The 19,295-nt window shown below is 39.9% G+C and overlaps 1 protein-coding gene across 7 annotated transcripts in view; it reads right to left on the bottom strand.

The window, feature by feature from the left end:
* Positions 1-19,295, bottom strand: part of LOC128700052 (RNA-binding protein 25) — a 109,911-nt gene that overhangs the window by 20,290 nt on the left and 70,326 nt on the right. For all 7 annotated transcript variants that reach the window (XM_070098790.1, XM_070098791.1, XM_070098793.1 and 4 more), the window contains 5 exons: positions 11,363-11,483; positions 8,707-8,873; positions 7,613-7,763; positions 884-1,124; positions 558-683 (listed from right to left, as the gene is read on the bottom strand). In XM_070098790.1, the coding sequence (XP_069954891.1) occupies positions 558-683; positions 884-1,124; positions 7,613-7,763; positions 8,707-8,873; positions 11,363-11,483 (806 nt within the window). The remainder of the gene's footprint in view (positions 1-557; positions 684-883; positions 1,125-7,612; positions 7,764-8,706; positions 8,874-11,362; positions 11,484-19,295) is intronic.

Below are 19,295 nucleotides of genomic sequence, written 5' to 3'. Positions count from 1 at the left end.
AAATAGCAAGCAAAATCATCCTCTAAATAGCCAATCAAATGATTACTTCTCAAATACTGTATATTTTTAAACATATAGTCTCCCATTAAGGTAGGGTGCCTAAACAAATTAGAAAACAACCACTGCCATTCATTCAATTGCTGTCTTGCCTTCTTCCATAACATCCCAGTTCAGACTGCCCTCTGAAATGAAACATCCTTGCCACTCTTTAGCATGCAGGCACTTCCTACCTCCAGGACCTAAATCCAGCTAACCAATTTTCCAGAATCCTTTCACTCAACAGCACATCATAAAAACCACCTGCCTCCACTTATTCCATTTTAATGTAACCTAAAAAGACTACACAAGACTAACAATTATGACAAGTATGTTGCTATATTTATCAGCTTAACTTGGTGTATAAAAGCTGCCCAAGATAAAATAAAGGATATTTCATCTTAATGATTGTAATTTGTAGTAACATCTTGTGAGTACATATGTTAAACTCATTTAGACAGTACGTATATACAAGTTTACTGAACATCATGTAATATAAAACAATAAACACAAATATTTACCTGGCAAAGGGAGTTTCTTCTTTTTTGATGGAAGGTCATCATCATCTTGGTTGAAAACATCTTTTACATCATATTTCTTTCTCTTTGGTGGCTGAGGTGTAGTGTCTGCTGATGACATATACTCATCTGGATATAAAATCAAAATTTAGATACTTGTGCTTAAATAATTATCACTACTATACATACATTAACAGCATAGAAGTGCAAGCAATTAATTACAGCCCTGGCTGATCAAGCCATCAAATCTCCAGGGGTCCTAGTCAAGAGACCGGGCAGCCATCAATCAACAACCAGGCCCCAGGTTAGATACAGCCATCACAACATACCTCTGGACTGAGAATTTTCCTCCATTTCTGGACTAGGCTCAGGGGGTGCATCAGACATATTGTGGCCATCTGAGTCAGTGTCAGATTCTGCTGCAGACATGGGAAGTGGAGGCTGTTCTGGAATGTCTGGTAGTTGTGGAGGTGGAGGTTCTACTGGAACAGGAGTTGGCGGTGGAACTTTACGCTCTGCAGGTTTAATCAACAACTTGGGCTTGTACTGTTCCTCCCTCTCTGCACATGCCTGAAATTAAAGTGCACACTTTCATACATTAAAATACCAAACATAAAACTTTCTTATGCTGAATGCAAAGAAAAAAAATCTTTAATAATGTGATCTGCATAGTGATAATTAAAGTATTAACCAAAATTTTATCTAAAGATGATTTATTAAAATTTTGAAAATAAACACAAGAAAATGGGCCATTACTCAAGTTCAATCTTGTGCAGTAGCTGTAATTAATCAACAAAACTTACATCATTATGACACCACAGCAAGTCTAATCTCAACTATAATGTAAGCCTGTCATCAGATCATGAAAGTACACATTGTACTCTTGACACATTACATACACACACACTATCCTCTACCTTTGACTTTCCTTACCCTTGCAGCACAGTTTGAGGCCAGGCATCCTTTTTTAATTTTTTGGAATAATTCAAGGCTTTTCTTGCCCCATGGGAAAATGCGATTATGAAACCATTTTATTTGTTGAAACATTGTTATGCTAGAAATTTATGTGAAAATGACAGTTTTTAAAACCCATGTTATCCCTGGAACGAGAGAATGTATATATATTTTTCGAAGTTTTTATTAGACAAGAAATACTGATAATTTTACAATCACAATACAGAGAGATGCATGATAGTAAAACTAATTTTATTCAAGGGTAAGCAAATCACGTCACTCATCCATTACACGTCCAACTGGTGGGTCTAATATACGTTCACAAATGTGCTGATATTATTTATACAATTATTACAACAATGCACGACAGTAAATCTTCTATTTTTTGTGTGAATAAAAATACTTTGTGTGAATTAAAAATTAAAATGGAATTCATGTGTGAAGCCTGGGAACTTAACTAATGAACAAAGGAAAAGTTATTTTAGTGCAAGGCATGCCTACATTGTTTATTCTGGACCCTATTTTGAAATTTGAATATTTTTTATATTTGTGTGAAACAGGCCAAATTACCAATTTCTGATCACTTTATTGGGTAGGTGAAATAGTTGACTGACTGGTTTCTTGTGCTCAATCGATAAAATGGAAGATGTACTAGAGAAATAGCTAAGAATTTAGTCTACTGGAACAATGTAATTGGCCTAAAATAAGAGTTCAATGCGGGCAAAATCACCAACCTATAAATGTTGCGGACACAGCAAAATTCGCGAAAGAGTAATGCCATCAATTTTCCATAAAATTTTGTGGTTTAGAAAAACAAGCAAGCAAACACTAGGACATATTTATTAGAAAACATTTTGGACCTGGGACCTAGATCACTTCTAACATACAAAGGTTAAAAAGACAGTACAGTGGACCCCAACGAATTCGCAGCTTCAGTAATTCGCAGACTTTTCCTTAGAACCTAACTTACTTTTGTTTGCGAAAATTCCCACAAATTCAAGGAATATTTTGGGGGTTTTTTTTCATGGCAATACAGTGGTCCCTCAATTATCGTCCATAATCCATTCCTGGAAGTGGGACTATTATCGAAATGAACGATTTACGAATCAATTTTCCCCATAAGAAATAATGTAAATTCAATTAATCCGTTCCTGACACCCAGAAGTATTAAAACAAAAATTTTTTTTACATGAAATATAGATGTACAGTGGACCCCCGCTTAACGATCACCTCCAAATGCGACCAATTATGTAAGTGTATTTATGTAAGTGCGTTTGTACGTGTATGTTTGGGGGTCTGAAATGGACTAATCTACTTCACAATATTCTTTATGGGAAAAAATTCGGTCAGTACTGGCACCTGAACATACTACTGGAATGAAAAAAGTTCGTTAACCGGGGGTCCACTGTAGTACATAAACAATACAGTGGCACATGATGAATTAAACATTAACAGAATAACACTTACCTTTATTGGGGATTCTTCTTAGTGTATGGGAGACTAGAGAAGGAGACAGATTGGATTATTTACTGTTTGGAAGGGGAATCCCCTTCCATCAACACCTCAGGTACCAATTGCTTTTCTGGGGTTACTTCTCTTCTCTTTCTTAATGCCACTAGGACCACCTTGAGAGTCACTGGAGTCCTGTCTTACAAAAAAAAATGTCCAGAGAGCTCTGTTTCTGGCGTCTCTTTAAAACTTCTCTAAAATGGGCCAAGACTCTGTCACTGTACAAGTTGCCGATATGGCTTGCAACATCCTTCTCTGGGTGATGTTTCTCCATAAATCTTTCCATGCTACCCCACATTTCAAAAATCTCCTTAATTTCTGAAGACGGCATCTTCCTCCATCTCTCTTCCTCCTCCTCTGCAGCAAGATTCTGAGCTGCGATCTGTTGCTCTTCCTGCTGAAGCTCTTGCAGCTCCTCAGTGGTTAGCTCTTCTTTGTGGTTCTCCACCAACTCTTCCACATCCTCCAAACTCACATCCAACCCCATGGAACTCCCCAGTGCAACAGTAGAGTTCACAACTGACATAGGCTCATCATGGGCTGCCTCAAACCCTTCAAAATCACTCTTGTGGACACAATCTGGCCACAATTTTCTCCAAGCAGAGTTCAAACTCCTGGTAGTCACTCCCTCCCAAGCCTTACCTATAAGGCTTATGCAATGGAGAATACTTAAGTGTTCTTTCCAAAAATCTCGTAGGGTCAAGTGAGTGAGAGAGAGGTCACATTCAAGCACCTTTCAAACATTGCTTTGGTGTAGAGTTTTTTAAAGTTTGAAATGACTTGCTGGTCCATGGGCTGGAGGAGAGGAGTGGTATTCGGGGGCAAAAACTTTACTGTGATGAACCCAAACTCCTTCAGAATTAGGTCATCCAAGTTTGGAGGATGAGCAGGTGCATTGTCCATTACTAGGAGGCACTTGAGATCCAATTTCTTTTCCAGGAGATACTCCTTCACACTAGGGCCAAACACTTCAGTGAACCACTCGACGAAAATGTCCCTTGTGACCCATGCCTTACTATTAGATCTCCAAAACACACACAATTTACTTTTCATAACATTGTTTTTCTTGAACACTCTTTTCAGAATGGTACACTAGTAATGGCTTCACTTTGAAATCCCCACTAGCATTAGCACAGAACATTAGCCTCAGCCTGTCTTTCACAGGCTTAGTGTCCTGGCAGCACGTTTTCTTCCTGAGTAATGAAGGTCCTCTTTGGCATTTTCTTCCAAAAGAGGCCTGTTTCATCACAATTGAACACTTGTTCAGGTTTCAGTCCTTCACTGTTTATGTACTCCTTGAATTCATGCACATATTTTTCAGCCACCTTGTGGTCCGAACTGGCAGCCTCACCATGCCTTACCACACTGTGTATGCCAGTATGCTTCTTAAATCTCTCAAACCAGCCTTTGCTGGCCTTAAAATTCACTCACATCACCACTAGTTGCAGGCAATTTCTTTACCAAATCGTCATGCAACTGCCTAGCCTTTTCACAAATAAGCGACGTCATAAAACTATCTCCTGCTAATTGTTTCTTGTTTATCCACACCAATAATAACTTCTTAACATCTTCGAGTACTGGTGATCTCATTTTTGTCAGCATATTTACCCCTTTGCACCAACAGCATCCTTGATTTCCTTTTTCTTGGCTATGATGGAAGATATGGTTGTACGGGATTTGTTATACATCCCAGCCAGTTCACCCACACGTACGCCACTATCATATTGTTCAATGATGTTTTTCTTAAATTCAATCGTATTTCTCACCTTCTTTACCAAAGGCTTGGCACTAGGAGCTTTCTCTGGAGCCATGGTAGCTTATTTAGCACTTGCAAGCACTAAAATAAATGGAATATTATGAAATATTTCGCTGGAGCACGTGAGGGGACTGTCGCTCACTGGTAAACAATGGCACACTGGCTGGAAAGGGAAGGCCCAGGCGGCTCAGAGCGTGAGTACGCATCCCGGACGAAGGACTATTAGTGAGTTACCGGACCATTTGCGAGCCAATATTTAAGACGAAATAACAGGACTATTTCCGAAATGGACGACTTTCAGGCCGGACGATTATTGAGGGACCACTGTATATAATTTTTTATGCATTTTAATGCTAAATATGAAGAAAAATATAATTTAATAATTTTGTAACATAAATGCAGCCTCTCCTCACTTAACGACAGAATTCCGCTCCTGAGACCGCGTTGTTAAATGAGGAGCATACTATAATGGTAGTGAGTTTGTGTCTACCATCTTTGATATTGTTTTAATGTCACCTTTGCGCCATTTCTGGTATATTTTTAAATATTTATACAGTAGTGTACTGTATACTGAAATAAACAGAATAGAGGAAATCAGCTCTAATAAACATTATTTAGGTATGAATACTGGTCAGAGAGCCCGCTTAAAGTCCGAGGTGTCAGTAAACGAGTACGTTGCTAAGTGAGGAGAGGCTGTATTAATGTAAATTCAGCTAAATTTCTATATAAAATATAATACTTTTCCTAAATTAAATTATTAAGGTGTATTTACCAAAGAAAATGGGCTTGCATGAATTACTGTACACGTACATACTATGGTGGTAACGTAAGTATTTTACATACAGTACTGTATGTGGGTTTATTTTTACTTTTTTTTTTAAGGGTGACGTATGAAGCCGAGTTTGAAATTAAATTTAAGTGTTTTGGGAGTATATTAAGGGTTTAAACTACAAAAATAGGCATTTTTTAACCTCGTCCAGAATTCGCGGGTGGTCTTGGAACATAACCCCTGTGAATTGGGGGGACTACTGTATATACAGGCAGAGAGTGAGGTGTGAGTGACTCATGGTGACCTGACGAATGCCATGTTGGGAGGAGGACAGGTAAACGACTAGATCACGACTCCTGCGTTGTTAGATAGGTGGTACTTTGCCTTGTTGAGTATCATGTATGCTAATGTTTTAGAAATTTTGTAGTTTCCAGTGTTACGCTCTATGGTGTCAGTAATGTCCTCATTGCTTACGTGTTTTTCCAAGTCAACTTGCTGCTATTTATTACCAAGGTTTATACCATCAAATTTCGTACCTTTTGTTTCATTATCTTTAGAAAAAGATTCTCTACTATTTCATATAAAAAAAAAAGAAGTTTGAAAATTCTTGGATGCTGAAAACAAGTTTCAGATTGGGGGTCTGGACAATGAAAGGGTTAAACACCCAAATGAATGACAAAAACATTCACTTTTTTTTTTTTTAACTTAAGTGATATAGTAATCCATGGAGAAGTGAAAAAAAAAAATCCTTCCTGTGTAAGCCATGGGTATTGTAAAATGCTATTAAAATGCTGGGAGCAAAGGGCTGGTAACCCCTTCTCCTGTATAAATTACTAAACGTAAAAAGAAAGCTTCATCAAGTATTTTTTTTCTTTTTTGGGTCATCTTGCCTAGGTGGGAGATGGCTAGTGTGTTAAACGAAAAAAGAAATGGAATGAAATAAACAATGACACAATGGCAGCAGTCATGGAGGGATTCAAAAAGATACATGACAATTCTCAAACATATCTGTGAGCCAAAAGTGAAAAGGTATAAGCAAAAGCTGTAACTGAATCTCTTTTACCCCTGCTCCAAACACTCAAGTAATCACAAAGGTAAACACTTAAGAAAACAGGCAATTTAAAAAAAAAAAAAAAAACAGACTATTTGTGTCTTATTTGTTAATGAATTGGAGGATGCCCACATATTCCCTACATATTCATCAATTATGGAACCAACACAAACTTAATTACTGACTTATATGTGGGGACAAAAAATGTTATCTATGGAGGCAAAGAAGGGAATGTATGAAAGTATAGTAGTACCAACACTCTTATATGGGTGTGAAGCTTGGGTTGTGAATGCAGCAGCGAGGAGGCGGTTGGAGGCAGTGGAGATATCCTGTCTAAGGGCATGTGTGGTGTAAATATTATGCAGAAAATTCGGAGTGTGGAAATTAGGAGAAGGTGTGGAGTTAATAAAAGTATTAGTCAGAGGGCTGAAGAGGAGTTGTTGAGGTGGTTTGGTCATTTAGAGAGAATGGATCAAAGTAGAATGACATGGAGAGCATATAAATCTGTAGGGGAAGGAAGGTGGGGTAGGGGTCATCCTCGAAAGGTTGGAGGGAGGAGGTAAAGGAGATTTTGTGGGCGAGGGGCTTCGACTTCCAGCAAGCGTGCGTGAGCGTGTTCGATAGGAGTGAATGGAGACGAATGGTATTTGGGACCTGACAATCTGTTGGGGTGTGAGCAGGGTAATATTTAGTGAAGGGATTCAGGGAAACCAGTTATATAGCCGGACTTGAGTTCTGGAAATGGGAAGTACAATGTCTGCACTCTAAAGGAGGGGTTCAGGATATTAGCAGTTTGGAGGGATATATTCTGTATCTTTATAGGTATATGCTTCTAAGCTGTTGTGTTCTGAGCACCTCTGCAAAAACAGTGATTATGTGTGAGTGAGGTGAAAGTGTTGAATGATGATGAAAATATTTTCTTTTTGGGGATTTTCTTTCTTTTTTGGGTCACCCTGCCTCAGTGGGAGATGGCCGACTTGTTAAAAAAAAAAAAATGCTATTTAAGTATATTTTCTAACCTTCTGGAAGGCAGCATCTGGGTTATCATGACCTTCAGCCATGATTTTGGCTCTTAGTTCTTCCAGCTCTTCCTTCTCTTTGACGCGATCTCGTGTGTCCAACTCCTTCTCCTGCTCTCGTTCCATCAATCTTCTTTGGAATGCATGTCCCCTAGTTTTGCAAAAATTAAGACAGTAAATATAAATTTTGCTAAGAGGACCATGTGCAACAATAAAAATGACATTACACTGTTTTAAGCCACAACACCCTCTATAAATCAGTTACCTGCATTTTCTAATTACCAACTGCTATCAATACCTTCATTCATCAAAAATTCCTGTTTTCAGTGTTTCTCTCCTTTATTAAATGCAAACTGCTCATGTATGAAAATTTTTATTATTTTATCAGTGATGTTTCACTTTCAAGATTAAAAACTTACTGTACATACTTGCCTCTGACAAGACAGTGACAGAGTGAATGATGGTGAGTGTTTCTTCTCTTTGGGTCACCCTACTTTGGTAGGAGATGGCTGGTGTTTAAAAAAAAAAAAAAAACTTTTCTTTTTTTATGACTTGACTATCAATAAACTCTTAGTGGGAAGATACTCAAAATTCAACTGAAAAACGCAATTGCTACCAACACCTTCCCAGAACTATATGCCATCCTCGAGAAAAATTTAGGTGAGAAAGATGCATCATTATCACCTAGAAAATTCCACAGGGATTGGTCCCAAATCTGCATACCAAACAAAAAGGCTCGTCAGATGGTCTGAAATCTGTACCTCCAATGAAAAGCAGGGTTGCAATTGGGAGATAACCTAATAAGAGTAAAGGGATTAAGGTTTTTTAATATCCCCCCTTCATAGGGAAAATTACCAACAAATCCTTAGCTATTTTCACAATAGAACTGAAAAAATCCTTAGATTAATTCCTAATTAGCCAGACTGTGGTGCCTACATTGGACTGCATGTGACTAGCACCAACAGCCCAGTTGAACAGGCCATTAAACAAGAGGCCTCATAACCTTCAGGTACAGCTCAAGTTGTATAGAATTATAAGGATAAACAAAGAAAAATTAATTTTACTATGAAATAAACTTGACACTAAGTACTTACTTGTAACACTTTGGATCATCTCTTTCATCATCGTAATCCTCCAAGAACTCCTTTAATCTTTTAGCTTCTTTCTCTCTCTCTAGTTCCTTCAGTCTGTCTTTCTCTTTCTCTCTGTCCAACTCTTTCTGTTTCTTATGCTCACGGGTTTCCCAATTTTTAAGCCTTTCCTAGGAGGAAAAGCAGCAGTTTACTAATATGAAACCTTCATGAAAGCAAGCTCAATATTTACCCTAACTAGCTTCTTAACAGCATTTTAATACTTAAGATAACCTGATATAATTACAGACCTGATATAATTACAGATCAAAGCAGCAAAAGACACCCACGATTCTGGGAAATGGGTACCTTACTCCCTAAAATGCAAATACGTGAAAAGTTTCACTGTGCTATATTAAACAACTATACTGGTTTACTTGAGAAGCACAAAACAAAAATAATAAACACAACATAATCTGGAACCCAGTTCCATCTGGGAACTTTTCCCCACGCGCTTTTGAATGTCTTCTAATGTTAAAGATATCGGAGTAAGACCTCGAGACAGTTTTAAGATTGTTACATCTTACTTAAGAAACAAAAAGTTAGGGTGAGGCAAAGAAGGAACATACATGAAACTTTTTTTCTCTTTCTCTTTTAGAAACTGCATACTGAAAACTATGCACAGACTAACAAAAAATCTATTTCTGCATTAGAAGCCCTGGGAAACAAATTTTTCATGTACCACAATCCACCCCTTATTCACCCTGATGCTCACCTCTCTATCTCATGTATGCACTTATGCTCAACAATACCCGCCCAGTCACCAGATCTTATTTACTTCTCGTAAACATCAACTAAAGCTCTTAGAATGCTCCAAAACCTAGTTGTCAATCAAAACAGGTAAGGGAGGTAGCAAAACAGTGGGCTCTCCAGGATCCCTAATAGAGAAATGATTCTTTCATTAGGCTCCAATTATATTTCTCTGGAATTTTACCAATAGTACCCAAGACAGAGGAGGGAGCCAAGGTGTAATCAAGGCAGACACATCAATAATACAAAAAACCCTCCATTCTTACTACCCTGGAAGGTGACAGGAGCACTGATTTACAAGGATATTTTGGCTCCCAGGTAAGTGAGGGAAGGAGAGGAAAGAAACCTCTCACAGAAAATGAGATCTTACAATAAGAGAACAGTAGAGTCCAGGAAGCCAGAGCAATGAAGGTGACTCAAAGCTGTGCATCATGGTTAACTACACAGGTGAAAGGTGATAACTTCTGTCCAATGTACTAGTACACCTAATTAGCAGAAAAAATAATGAAGCCAGGACTTGTCGTTCCACCACCAGCTTCCCTACCAGCACACGGTGTGGACCTCGCAGGATGACTACTTATTCATTCCAAATTTATTACAATTTCATGGAATTCAGCCATAAAGCACACTGTTGATTTAACCAAGGACAACCCAATAAAGTAAAAAAAATGTGACTGCCAACTTGTTAAAAAAAAAAAAAATAATAAACGCTCTCCATGAGGAAGTGGAACAGAATTCTTCCTCTGTAAGCCATGCGTGTCGTAAGAGGCGACTAAAATGCTGGGAGCAAGGGGCTAAACCCCTTCTCCTGTATACATTACTAAAGTTATGAAGAGAAACTTTTGTTTTTCTTTTTGGACCACCCTACCTTGGTGGGATATGGCTGGTTTGTTGAAAGAATAATAAACATTCAAGGAAGTGGTGGTGGTTGGAGGCAGTGGAGATGTGTCTGAGTGCAATGTGTGTAATGTTATGCAGAGAATTCATAGCTTGGAGATTAGGAGGTACAGGGTTACCAAAAGAAATATCCAGAGGGCCAAAGAGGGATTGTTGAAGTGTTTTGGGTATTTAGAAGATGGAATAAAATAGGATGACTTGGAAGGGGTATAAATCTGTAGTGGAAGGAAGGTGGGGTAGGAGTCACCCTAGGAAAGATTGGAGGGGGAAAAGGAGGTTCTTCTTTGCGAAGAGTCTAGACATCCAGCAAGCGTGTGAAAGCATGTTAGATAAGAGCAAGGCAAATGGTTTGTTTTAACTTGAGCTGTTGGAGTGTAAGATAACATTTTGTGAATGGATTCAGGGAAGCCAGTTTGCCAGACTTGAGTCCTGGAGGTGGCAAGTACAATGCCTGTGCTCTGAAGAAGGGCTAGGGATATTTACAGTTAGGAGGAGCATCTGAACTTTAGTATTGGCACATCTCTGGCAAGACAGTGATGGAGTGAATGATGGTTTGTGTTTCTTATTTTGGGTCACTCCACCTCGGCAGATGGCTAGTTAAAAAAAAAAAAAATCGTAAAGCAAATATCACCGGTACAGATGTTGCTGTTATTATGTACTAGGATTAGTTTGCACAAAATGCTCCAGCATGATACTGGCTTTCTTTGTACTTAACAAATCAAAATTGTAATTACACATTGTAACCTTTGCAAATAAAATCTTTCATCTTTTTAATCTTTAATAATTTTTCCACCAACTTCAACACACCATAAAATCTTAGGTTTTTATCAGATTCCACTCATTTCGGTCATATTGGATTCATAAAAATGCACTCCTTCATTCTATGTGATTTTGTTTTTTCTTTCAAAATCTTGTCCCCAACATAGGATTTTTCCTCCCCAGGTATATCACAGATAAAGGGTTCAAGTATTACCTGATACTGTAATTCCTTCTTTCGAACTTTTCTTTCTTGTTCCTTTCTTTCTTTGTCTTCTGCTTCTTCCTCTCTCTCCCGCAACACATCTCTTTCACTTTTGCGTACCGGTGATGGCGATCTGCAAAAAAATTTCATTAAACTCCCTACAAATTTATTAACACTGAGTGCAGAGTATAGAGAAGAGAGGCAGTGCCTGTAAGTCTTTTCCCAACCCACTTTGAAACAGGTGGATGGGGAAAAGAAAAGGTAGTGATAAGGCCCACACACATCCAGCACCCCTGCTCATTTTCTTTACACCTCTAATGCAGTGGGCATCTTGCATTATGATCAGTGCTCTAGTGTTCACAAATATGAATGGTGATACGTACCTTAACCTCTAGTCAACCCTCATTTCTCGCTCCATAGCAGTTATCAACCTTGAGATACCAACCACCTTCATTTCTGTTAAATCTATACACTCAAGTGTTGTAGAAATTGATGAAGGTTCCCCATCCACTGCCAAATTGTGGAGAATTGCAACATCAAGTCAACACAAACCCTCCCCACCTGCTGCAGATTATGGGTTGGCTTGAGATCACAGGTGCCAAGTCATATCTCCTGTCCCTTAAAAGAATGATTCCCACTTCCACAAATGTGCCTTAAACCCTTGCAGTACCTCAGCTGCACAGCCTAGCTTCAGTCATATTCACCCAACTTCCACATTTTCACAGCTAGCAAAATGATACAAGATTAACCAACAAGGTAGATTCCTGTAAGCCGAGGATGTCAAAGTGATGCAGGAGGGCATGGTATATGTTGGGTATACAATTAAGAGTGGCATCTCAACTACAACACTGGCTTCATCCAACAACAAACTACCTCTAGTAGTTATCTAGGTTCCTGAACATATCCTTAAAGTGAAGCCTTTACTGGTGTATCACTCAGAAAATCCCAGTGTGTTTAACCCTTTGACTGTCGTGGCCGTATATATACGTCTTACGAGGTACCGTGTTTGACGTAATATACTCAAATTCTAGCGGCTTCAAATCAAGCAGGAGAAAGCTGGTAGGCCCACATGTGAGAGAATGGGTCTGTGTGGTAAGTGTGCACCATATAAAAAAAATCCTGGAGCACGCAGTGCATAATGGGAAAAAAAAACTCCGACCGTTTATTTTAATTAAAATGCAGACTTTGTGGTCTATTTTCGTATAGTATTTATGGTTGTATTCTCGTTTTCTTGGTCTCATTTGATAGAATGGAAAACATATTATAGAAATAGAGGTGATTTTGATTGATTTTACTATAAAAAGAACCTAGAAATGGAGCTCAAAGTAGGGGAAATGTTTGATTTTTGCCAATGTTCAAAAGTAAACAAATGATGCCATTGTCCAATAAATGTCCAACTAGCCATTCTAATATGCAGTCATGAATGGGTTGATGTTATTTATACAATTATTACAGTATTGCAGTAGTCTGCATAATAGTAAGTCTTCAATTTTTTGTTTGAATAAAAATTCAAAATAGAAAGCAAGAGTAATATCAGAGGGGCCTGGAGACATGACTGATGAACAAAGAAAATGTTATTTTAGAGCCAGGAATGTCTGCATTGTTCATTCTGGACTTTATTTTGAAATTGTCATATTTTTTAGTTTTCGTGAAATTGGCCAAATTGCAAATTTCTGACCACATTATTAGGTACTTGAAATCGGTAAATGGGCAGTTTCTTATACTCAATCGATAGAAAAAATGGAGTTCTAAAGAAATAGCTATGAGTTTGGTCGACTGGAACAATGGAATTAGCCGAAAATAGGGCTCAAAGTGGGCGAAATCGCCGATTTGTAAACAGCGCCAAGGTCGCTAACTTCGCGAGAGCGTAATTCCGTCAGTTTTCCATCAAATTTCGTTTTTTTTTTTTTTTGGTGTCATTACAATCGGGAAAAGATTCTCTATCATTTCATAAGAAAAAATAATTTTTTTTTTTTTTTTTTAACCCTTTGAGGGTTTTGGTCGTACTAGTACGTCTTACGCGTAGGGGTTTTTGACGTACTAGTACGCATAAATTCTAGCGGCCTCAAATCTCGCAGGAAAAGGCTGATAAGCCTAGATGTGAGAGAATGGGTCTGTGTGGTGGGTGTGCGCAGTAGGAAAAAAATCTGGGACCCAGTGGTGCATTGTGGGAATGCCATCATAGTACACAATTTCCACCGTACCCTGCGGTAAGAAGTTCCTCACTCCTCGGCGAATTGGGACACTTTTGTTCCCCAGTGACAGTTCTAATACAGATGGAAGTGACAGTGAAGATGAGTTTCAAGGTTCTGGTGAGGTTTTGACCGAAACTAATGACCATAATATGGGTAATAGTGAGGAAACCCCAGACAACCCACAGCCTTCCACCTCTGGTGCTGGGCCGTCGTTCAGTTGTACCAGAATCAAAGAGGAAACTCCTATTTTCCAAAATCCCAGACTCAGATGTGAGCATTGGTGATGATAATGATAGTGATTATGAACTACAAGCTCTTCAAACTTGTTCCAAGAATGGAGCAGGAGGAGGAGGCAGAGGAGGAGGAGGCAGAGGAGGAGGAGGCAAGAGGAGGAGGAGGCAAGAGGAGGAGGAGGCAGAGGAGGAGGAGGCAGAGGAGGAGGAGGAGGAGGAAGAAGAAGAAGAGGAGGAAGAAGAGGAGGAGGAGGAGGAGGAGGAGGAGGAAGAGGAGGAGGAGGAAGAAGAGGAGGAGGAGGAGGAGGAAGAAGAAGAATACGTAATGATAACAATAATACATAATAATAATAATACATAATAATAATAATACATAATAATAATAATACATAATAATAATAATAATAGGTAATAATAATAATATGTAATAATAAATGTTCACCCATGACAGTAACAAGATAAGGGGAGATAACATCTGATAAGTGCTGACTTTTGATGAGGGTAAATGAGGGTAGAGCTGATGCCAAAAGATGAGATGAACATCCCCCTCCCTTTGTTTTTGCTGGTATACTAACATTTCTGTCTGTCTATTTGCCTGTCTGTCAAGCTCCCTGTCTATCCATCTAGCTCTCTGTCTCAGAGAGCCACAAGACTGCGTCATCACTTTTACTCACATCTTCAAGCAGAGTATAGCACTTTGTCTGGGTTTCTTGGGTTATCCTAGGTAATTTATACTATGTATACTTGTATTTATGTGTACCTGTGAGACAGAGATAGACAGACAGATAGAATGAGGGAGAAAGATAATTAGATAGAATGGAGGAGGGGAAGCAGCATCCGACCCCATTGTTTTGACAGGCCAGAGGGGGAAAGAGTAATGAGCCAATATGTCACTTTGACAGCTGCCGACTCCTTGTAATTTACACTATGGACGAGGAGGAGAAGGAGGAGGAGGAAGAGGAATAAGAGGAAGAGGAGGAGGAAGAGGAGGAGGAAGAGGAATAGTAGGAGGAAGATTAGGGGGAAGAGGAGGAAGAGGAAGAAGAGGAGGAGGAGGAAGAGGAAGAAGAGGAGGAGGAGGAAGAGGAAGAAGAGGAGGAGGAGGGTGGAACACTAGTACACTGGTACTGGTACACTAACATTTCTGTCTGTCTATTTGTCTGTCTGTCAAGCTCCCTGTCTATCTGTCTATCCGTCTAGCTCTCTGTCTCAGAGAGCCACAAGACTGTGTCATCACTTTTACTCACATCTTCAAGCAGAGTATAGCACTTTGTCTGGATTTCTTGGGTTATCCTAGGTAATTTATACTATGTATACTTGTATTTATGTGTACCTGTGAGACAGAGATAGACAGATAGAAAGAGAGAGACAGATTGAAAGAGATAGAATGAGGGAGAAAGATAAAACACCATTTTGTATGACACCATGTTTCAGAGTTCCACAAGCTGCAGAACTAATAGGAATATGTTCAGTGACTGTATATTGGTATATATATTATAGAACAATAATAATAAACAATGTTTTGTATTGTTTGTTTTTGTAAACAAGTTTTGTAAACAATATATTGATAATTATGTTTGTGTGCTTATTGTGTTGTATACAACGAGTGTATATATGTACATTGCACCTTACTTTGGTCTCATAGGCCACATAAGTTATGTGAAAAAATAAAATAGTGAAAAAAACAACAAACCTTCAAATACAAGTAAATCAAAGTTTACCGGGTGAGCGGCAGTCGCCGCTGTTGCCATACGCGGCTCATTTTCTGCAAACTTCATGCATCCATATCTCCGTAAGTATTGATGGTAAAATTTTTTTGTTTATCCTATAATGTTCAGAAAAAAAAACTCTATTTTTTCATAAGAAAAAATAATTTTTTTTTTTTTTGAAATTTGGCCGACCCTGAGAACGAGTTTCGGAGAGGGCCTGTCGACCCTCAAAGGGTTAATTTTGCGACACCAGGAGACACCTCAGGATTGGGGGTTGCAACAGTCAAAGGGTTAAGAAAAACTATGACATTAAGAACAAATGTGTCTTGTGGAAAGCAAATAATAAGGCATGGGTCATGTGGGAAATTTTCAAAGAGTGGGTCCATAAAGTGTTTGGCCCCAGTGTGAAAAAATACCTCCTAGAAAATAATTTGCCACTCCAGTGCCTCCTGTTACTGGACAATGCTCCTGCACATCCTCCAAACTTGGTAGAACTACTGTGTAGGGACTACAGTTTCATCAGAGTGAAGTTCTTGCCTCCTAACACCACTCCTCTCCTTCAGCCCATGGACCAGCAGGTCATTTCTAACTTCAAAAATCTCTACAAAAAAGCAGTTTGAAAAGTGCTTTGAAGTGACACTAAGTTGACCTTAAGAGAGTTCTGGAGGAATCACTTCAGTATCTACACCTGTATAAGCCTTATAAGTAAAGCTTGGGAGGGAGTGACTTCCAAGACTTTGAACTCTGCTTGGAGACAACTGTGGCCACAATGTGTCGTCCAGAGGGATTTTGAAGGGTTTGAGGCTGACCCTGACCCTGGCGGCCCTCTGCCTGTTGTGGAAGGTATGTATTGTGGCACTGGGCAAGTCCATGGGGTTGGAGGTGAGTGGCAAGGATGTGGAAGAGTTGGTGGAGGACCACAGGGAAGAGCTAACCACTGAAGAGCTGGAAGAGCTTCATCTGGAACAGTATCAGACCACAGCTCAGGAGCTTGCTTCAGAGGAGGAGGAAGAGGGAGTGGATGAGGTGCCTTCTTCAAGGAGATTTGTGCCAAGTGGAATGATGTGCAAATGTTGGTGGAGAAGTACCACCCTAAGCAAGCTGAAACAAGCCATCTTTGCAACAAGTTCAGTGACAGAACCATGTCCCATTTTAGGGAAATCTTAAAGAGGCACCAGAAACAGAGGACTGTGAACAGTTACTTTGTGAGACAGGGGTCCAGTGACTCTCAAGCTGGTCCTAGTGCCATTAAAAGTCAAAGAAGGGGAGTAACCCCAGAGAGGGCTTTGCTACCTGATGTCTTTATGGAGAGGGATTCCCCTTCCAAACAGTAAGCCCTCCCTCACTCCTCCCTATCTTCCAGATGCCATTAACAATCTTCAATAAAGGTAAGTAAAAATGTTATTTTATTTTTTTTTTTATTATCACACCGGCCGATTCCCACCAAGGCAGGGTGGCCCGAAAAAGAAAAACTTTCACCATCATTCACTCCATCACTGTCTTGCCAGAAGGGTGCTTTACACTACAGTTTTTAAACTGCAACATTAACACCCCTCCTTCAGAGTGCAGGCACTGTACTTCCCATCTCCAGGACTCAAGTCCGGCCTGCCGGTTTCCCTGAATCCCTTCATAAATGTTACTTTGCTCACACTCCAACAGCACGTCAAGTATTAAAAACCATTTGTCTCCATTCACTCCTATCAAACACACTCACGCATGCCTGCTGGAAGTCCAAGCCCCTCGCACACAAAACCTCCTTTACCCCCTCCCTCCAACCCTTCCTAGGCCGACCCCTACCCCGCCTTCCTTCCACTACAGACTGATACACTCTTGAAGTCATTCTGTTTCGCTCCATTCTCTCTACATGTCCGAACCACCTCAACAACCCTTCCTCAGCCCTCTGGACAACAGTTTTGGTAATCCCGCACCTCCTCCTAACTTCCAAACTACGAATTCTCTGCATTATATTCACACCACACATTGCCCTCAGACATGACATCTCCACTGCCTCCAGCCTTCTCCTCGCTGCAACATTCATCACCCACGCTTCACACCCATATAAGAGCGTTGGTAAAACTATACTCTCATACATTCCCCTCTTTGCCTCCAAGGACAAAGTTCTTTGTCTCCACAGACTCCTAAGTGCACCACTCACTCTTTTTCCCTCATCAATTCTATGATTCACCTCATCTTTCATAGACCCATCCGCTGACACGTCCACTCCCAAATATCTGAATACGTTCACCTCCTCCATACTCTCTCCCTCCAATCTGATATTCAATCTTTCATCACCTAATCTTTTTGTTATCCTCATAACCTATGAGGATATGTTTATTTAAATTTTTATTTATCAATTACTAATTGTACTATGTATGTTTGTTGGGTGTATTTTTTTTTTATTTATTATCACACCGGCCGATTCCCACCAAGGCAGGGTGGCCCGAAAAAGAAAAACTTTCACCATCATTCACTCCATCACTGTCTTGCCAGAAGGGTGCTTTACACTACAGTTTTTAAACTGCAACATTAACACCCCTCCTTCAGAGTGCAGGCACTGTACTTCCCATCTCCAGGACTCAAGTCCGGCCTGCCGGTTTCCCTGAATCCCTTCATAAATGTTACTTTGCTCACACTCCAACAGCACGTCAAGTATTAAAAACCATTTGTCTCCATTCACTCCTATCAAACACGCTCACGCATGCCTGCTGGACGTCCAAGCCCCTCGCACACAAAACCTCCTTTACCCCCTCCCTCCAACCCTTCCTAGGCCGACCCCTACCCCGCCTTCCTTCCACTACAGACTGATACACTCTTGAAGTCATTCTGTTTCGCTCCATTCTCTCTACATGTCCGAACCACCTCAACAACCCTTCCTCAGCCCTCTGGACAACAGTTTTGGTAATCCCGCACCTCCTCCTAACTTCCAAACTACGAATTCTCTGCATTATATTCACACCACACATTGCCCTCAGACATGACATCTCCACTGCCTCCAGCCTTCTCCTCGCTGCAACATTCATCACCCACGCTTCACACCCATATAAGAGCGTTGGTAAAACTATACTCTCATACATTCCCCTCTTTGCCTCCAAGGACAAAGTTCTTTGTCTCCACAGACTCCTAAGTGCACCACTCACTCTTTTTCCCTCATCAATTCTATGATTCACCTCATCTTTCATAGACCCATCCGCTGACACGTCCACTCCCAAATATCTGAATACGTTCACCTCCTCCATACTCTCTCCCTCCAATCTGATATTCAATCTTTCATCACCTAATCTTTTTGTTATCCTCATAACCTTACTCTTTCCTGTATTCACCTTTAATTTTCTTCTTTTGCACACCCTACCAAATTCATCCACCAATCTCTGCAACTTCTCTTCAGAATCTCCCAAGAGCACAGTGTCATCAGCAAAGAGCAGCTGTGACAACTCCCACTTTGTGTGTGATTCTTTATCTTTTAACTCCACGCCTCTTGCCAAGACCCTCGCATTTACTTCTCTTACAACCCCATCTATAAATATATTAAACAACCACGGTGACATCACACATCCTTGTCTAAGGCCTACTTTTACTGGGAAAAAATTTCCCTCTTTCCTACATACTCTAACTTGAGCCTCACTATCCTCGTAAAAACTCTTCACTGCTTTCAGTAACCTACCTCCTACACCATACACTTGCAACATCTGCCACATTGCCCCCCTATCCACCCTGCGTGTATGTAAAACTATAATGTAATCTCTGTAAAATGTATTTTTTCGTGAATATTTTTGTATTTCCATTATTTCTCATGGGAAATATTGCTTCG

Source organism: Cherax quadricarinatus, chromosome 64 (genome assembly GCF_038502225.1).
Source record: "Cherax quadricarinatus isolate ZL_2023a chromosome 64, ASM3850222v1, whole genome shotgun sequence".
In the NCBI taxonomy this organism is placed as follows: domain Eukaryota; kingdom Metazoa; phylum Arthropoda; class Malacostraca; order Decapoda; family Parastacidae; genus Cherax; species Cherax quadricarinatus.
The sequence above is the reverse complement of the archived record's forward strand: the minus strand, read 5'-3'. Positions and strand labels throughout refer to the sequence as shown.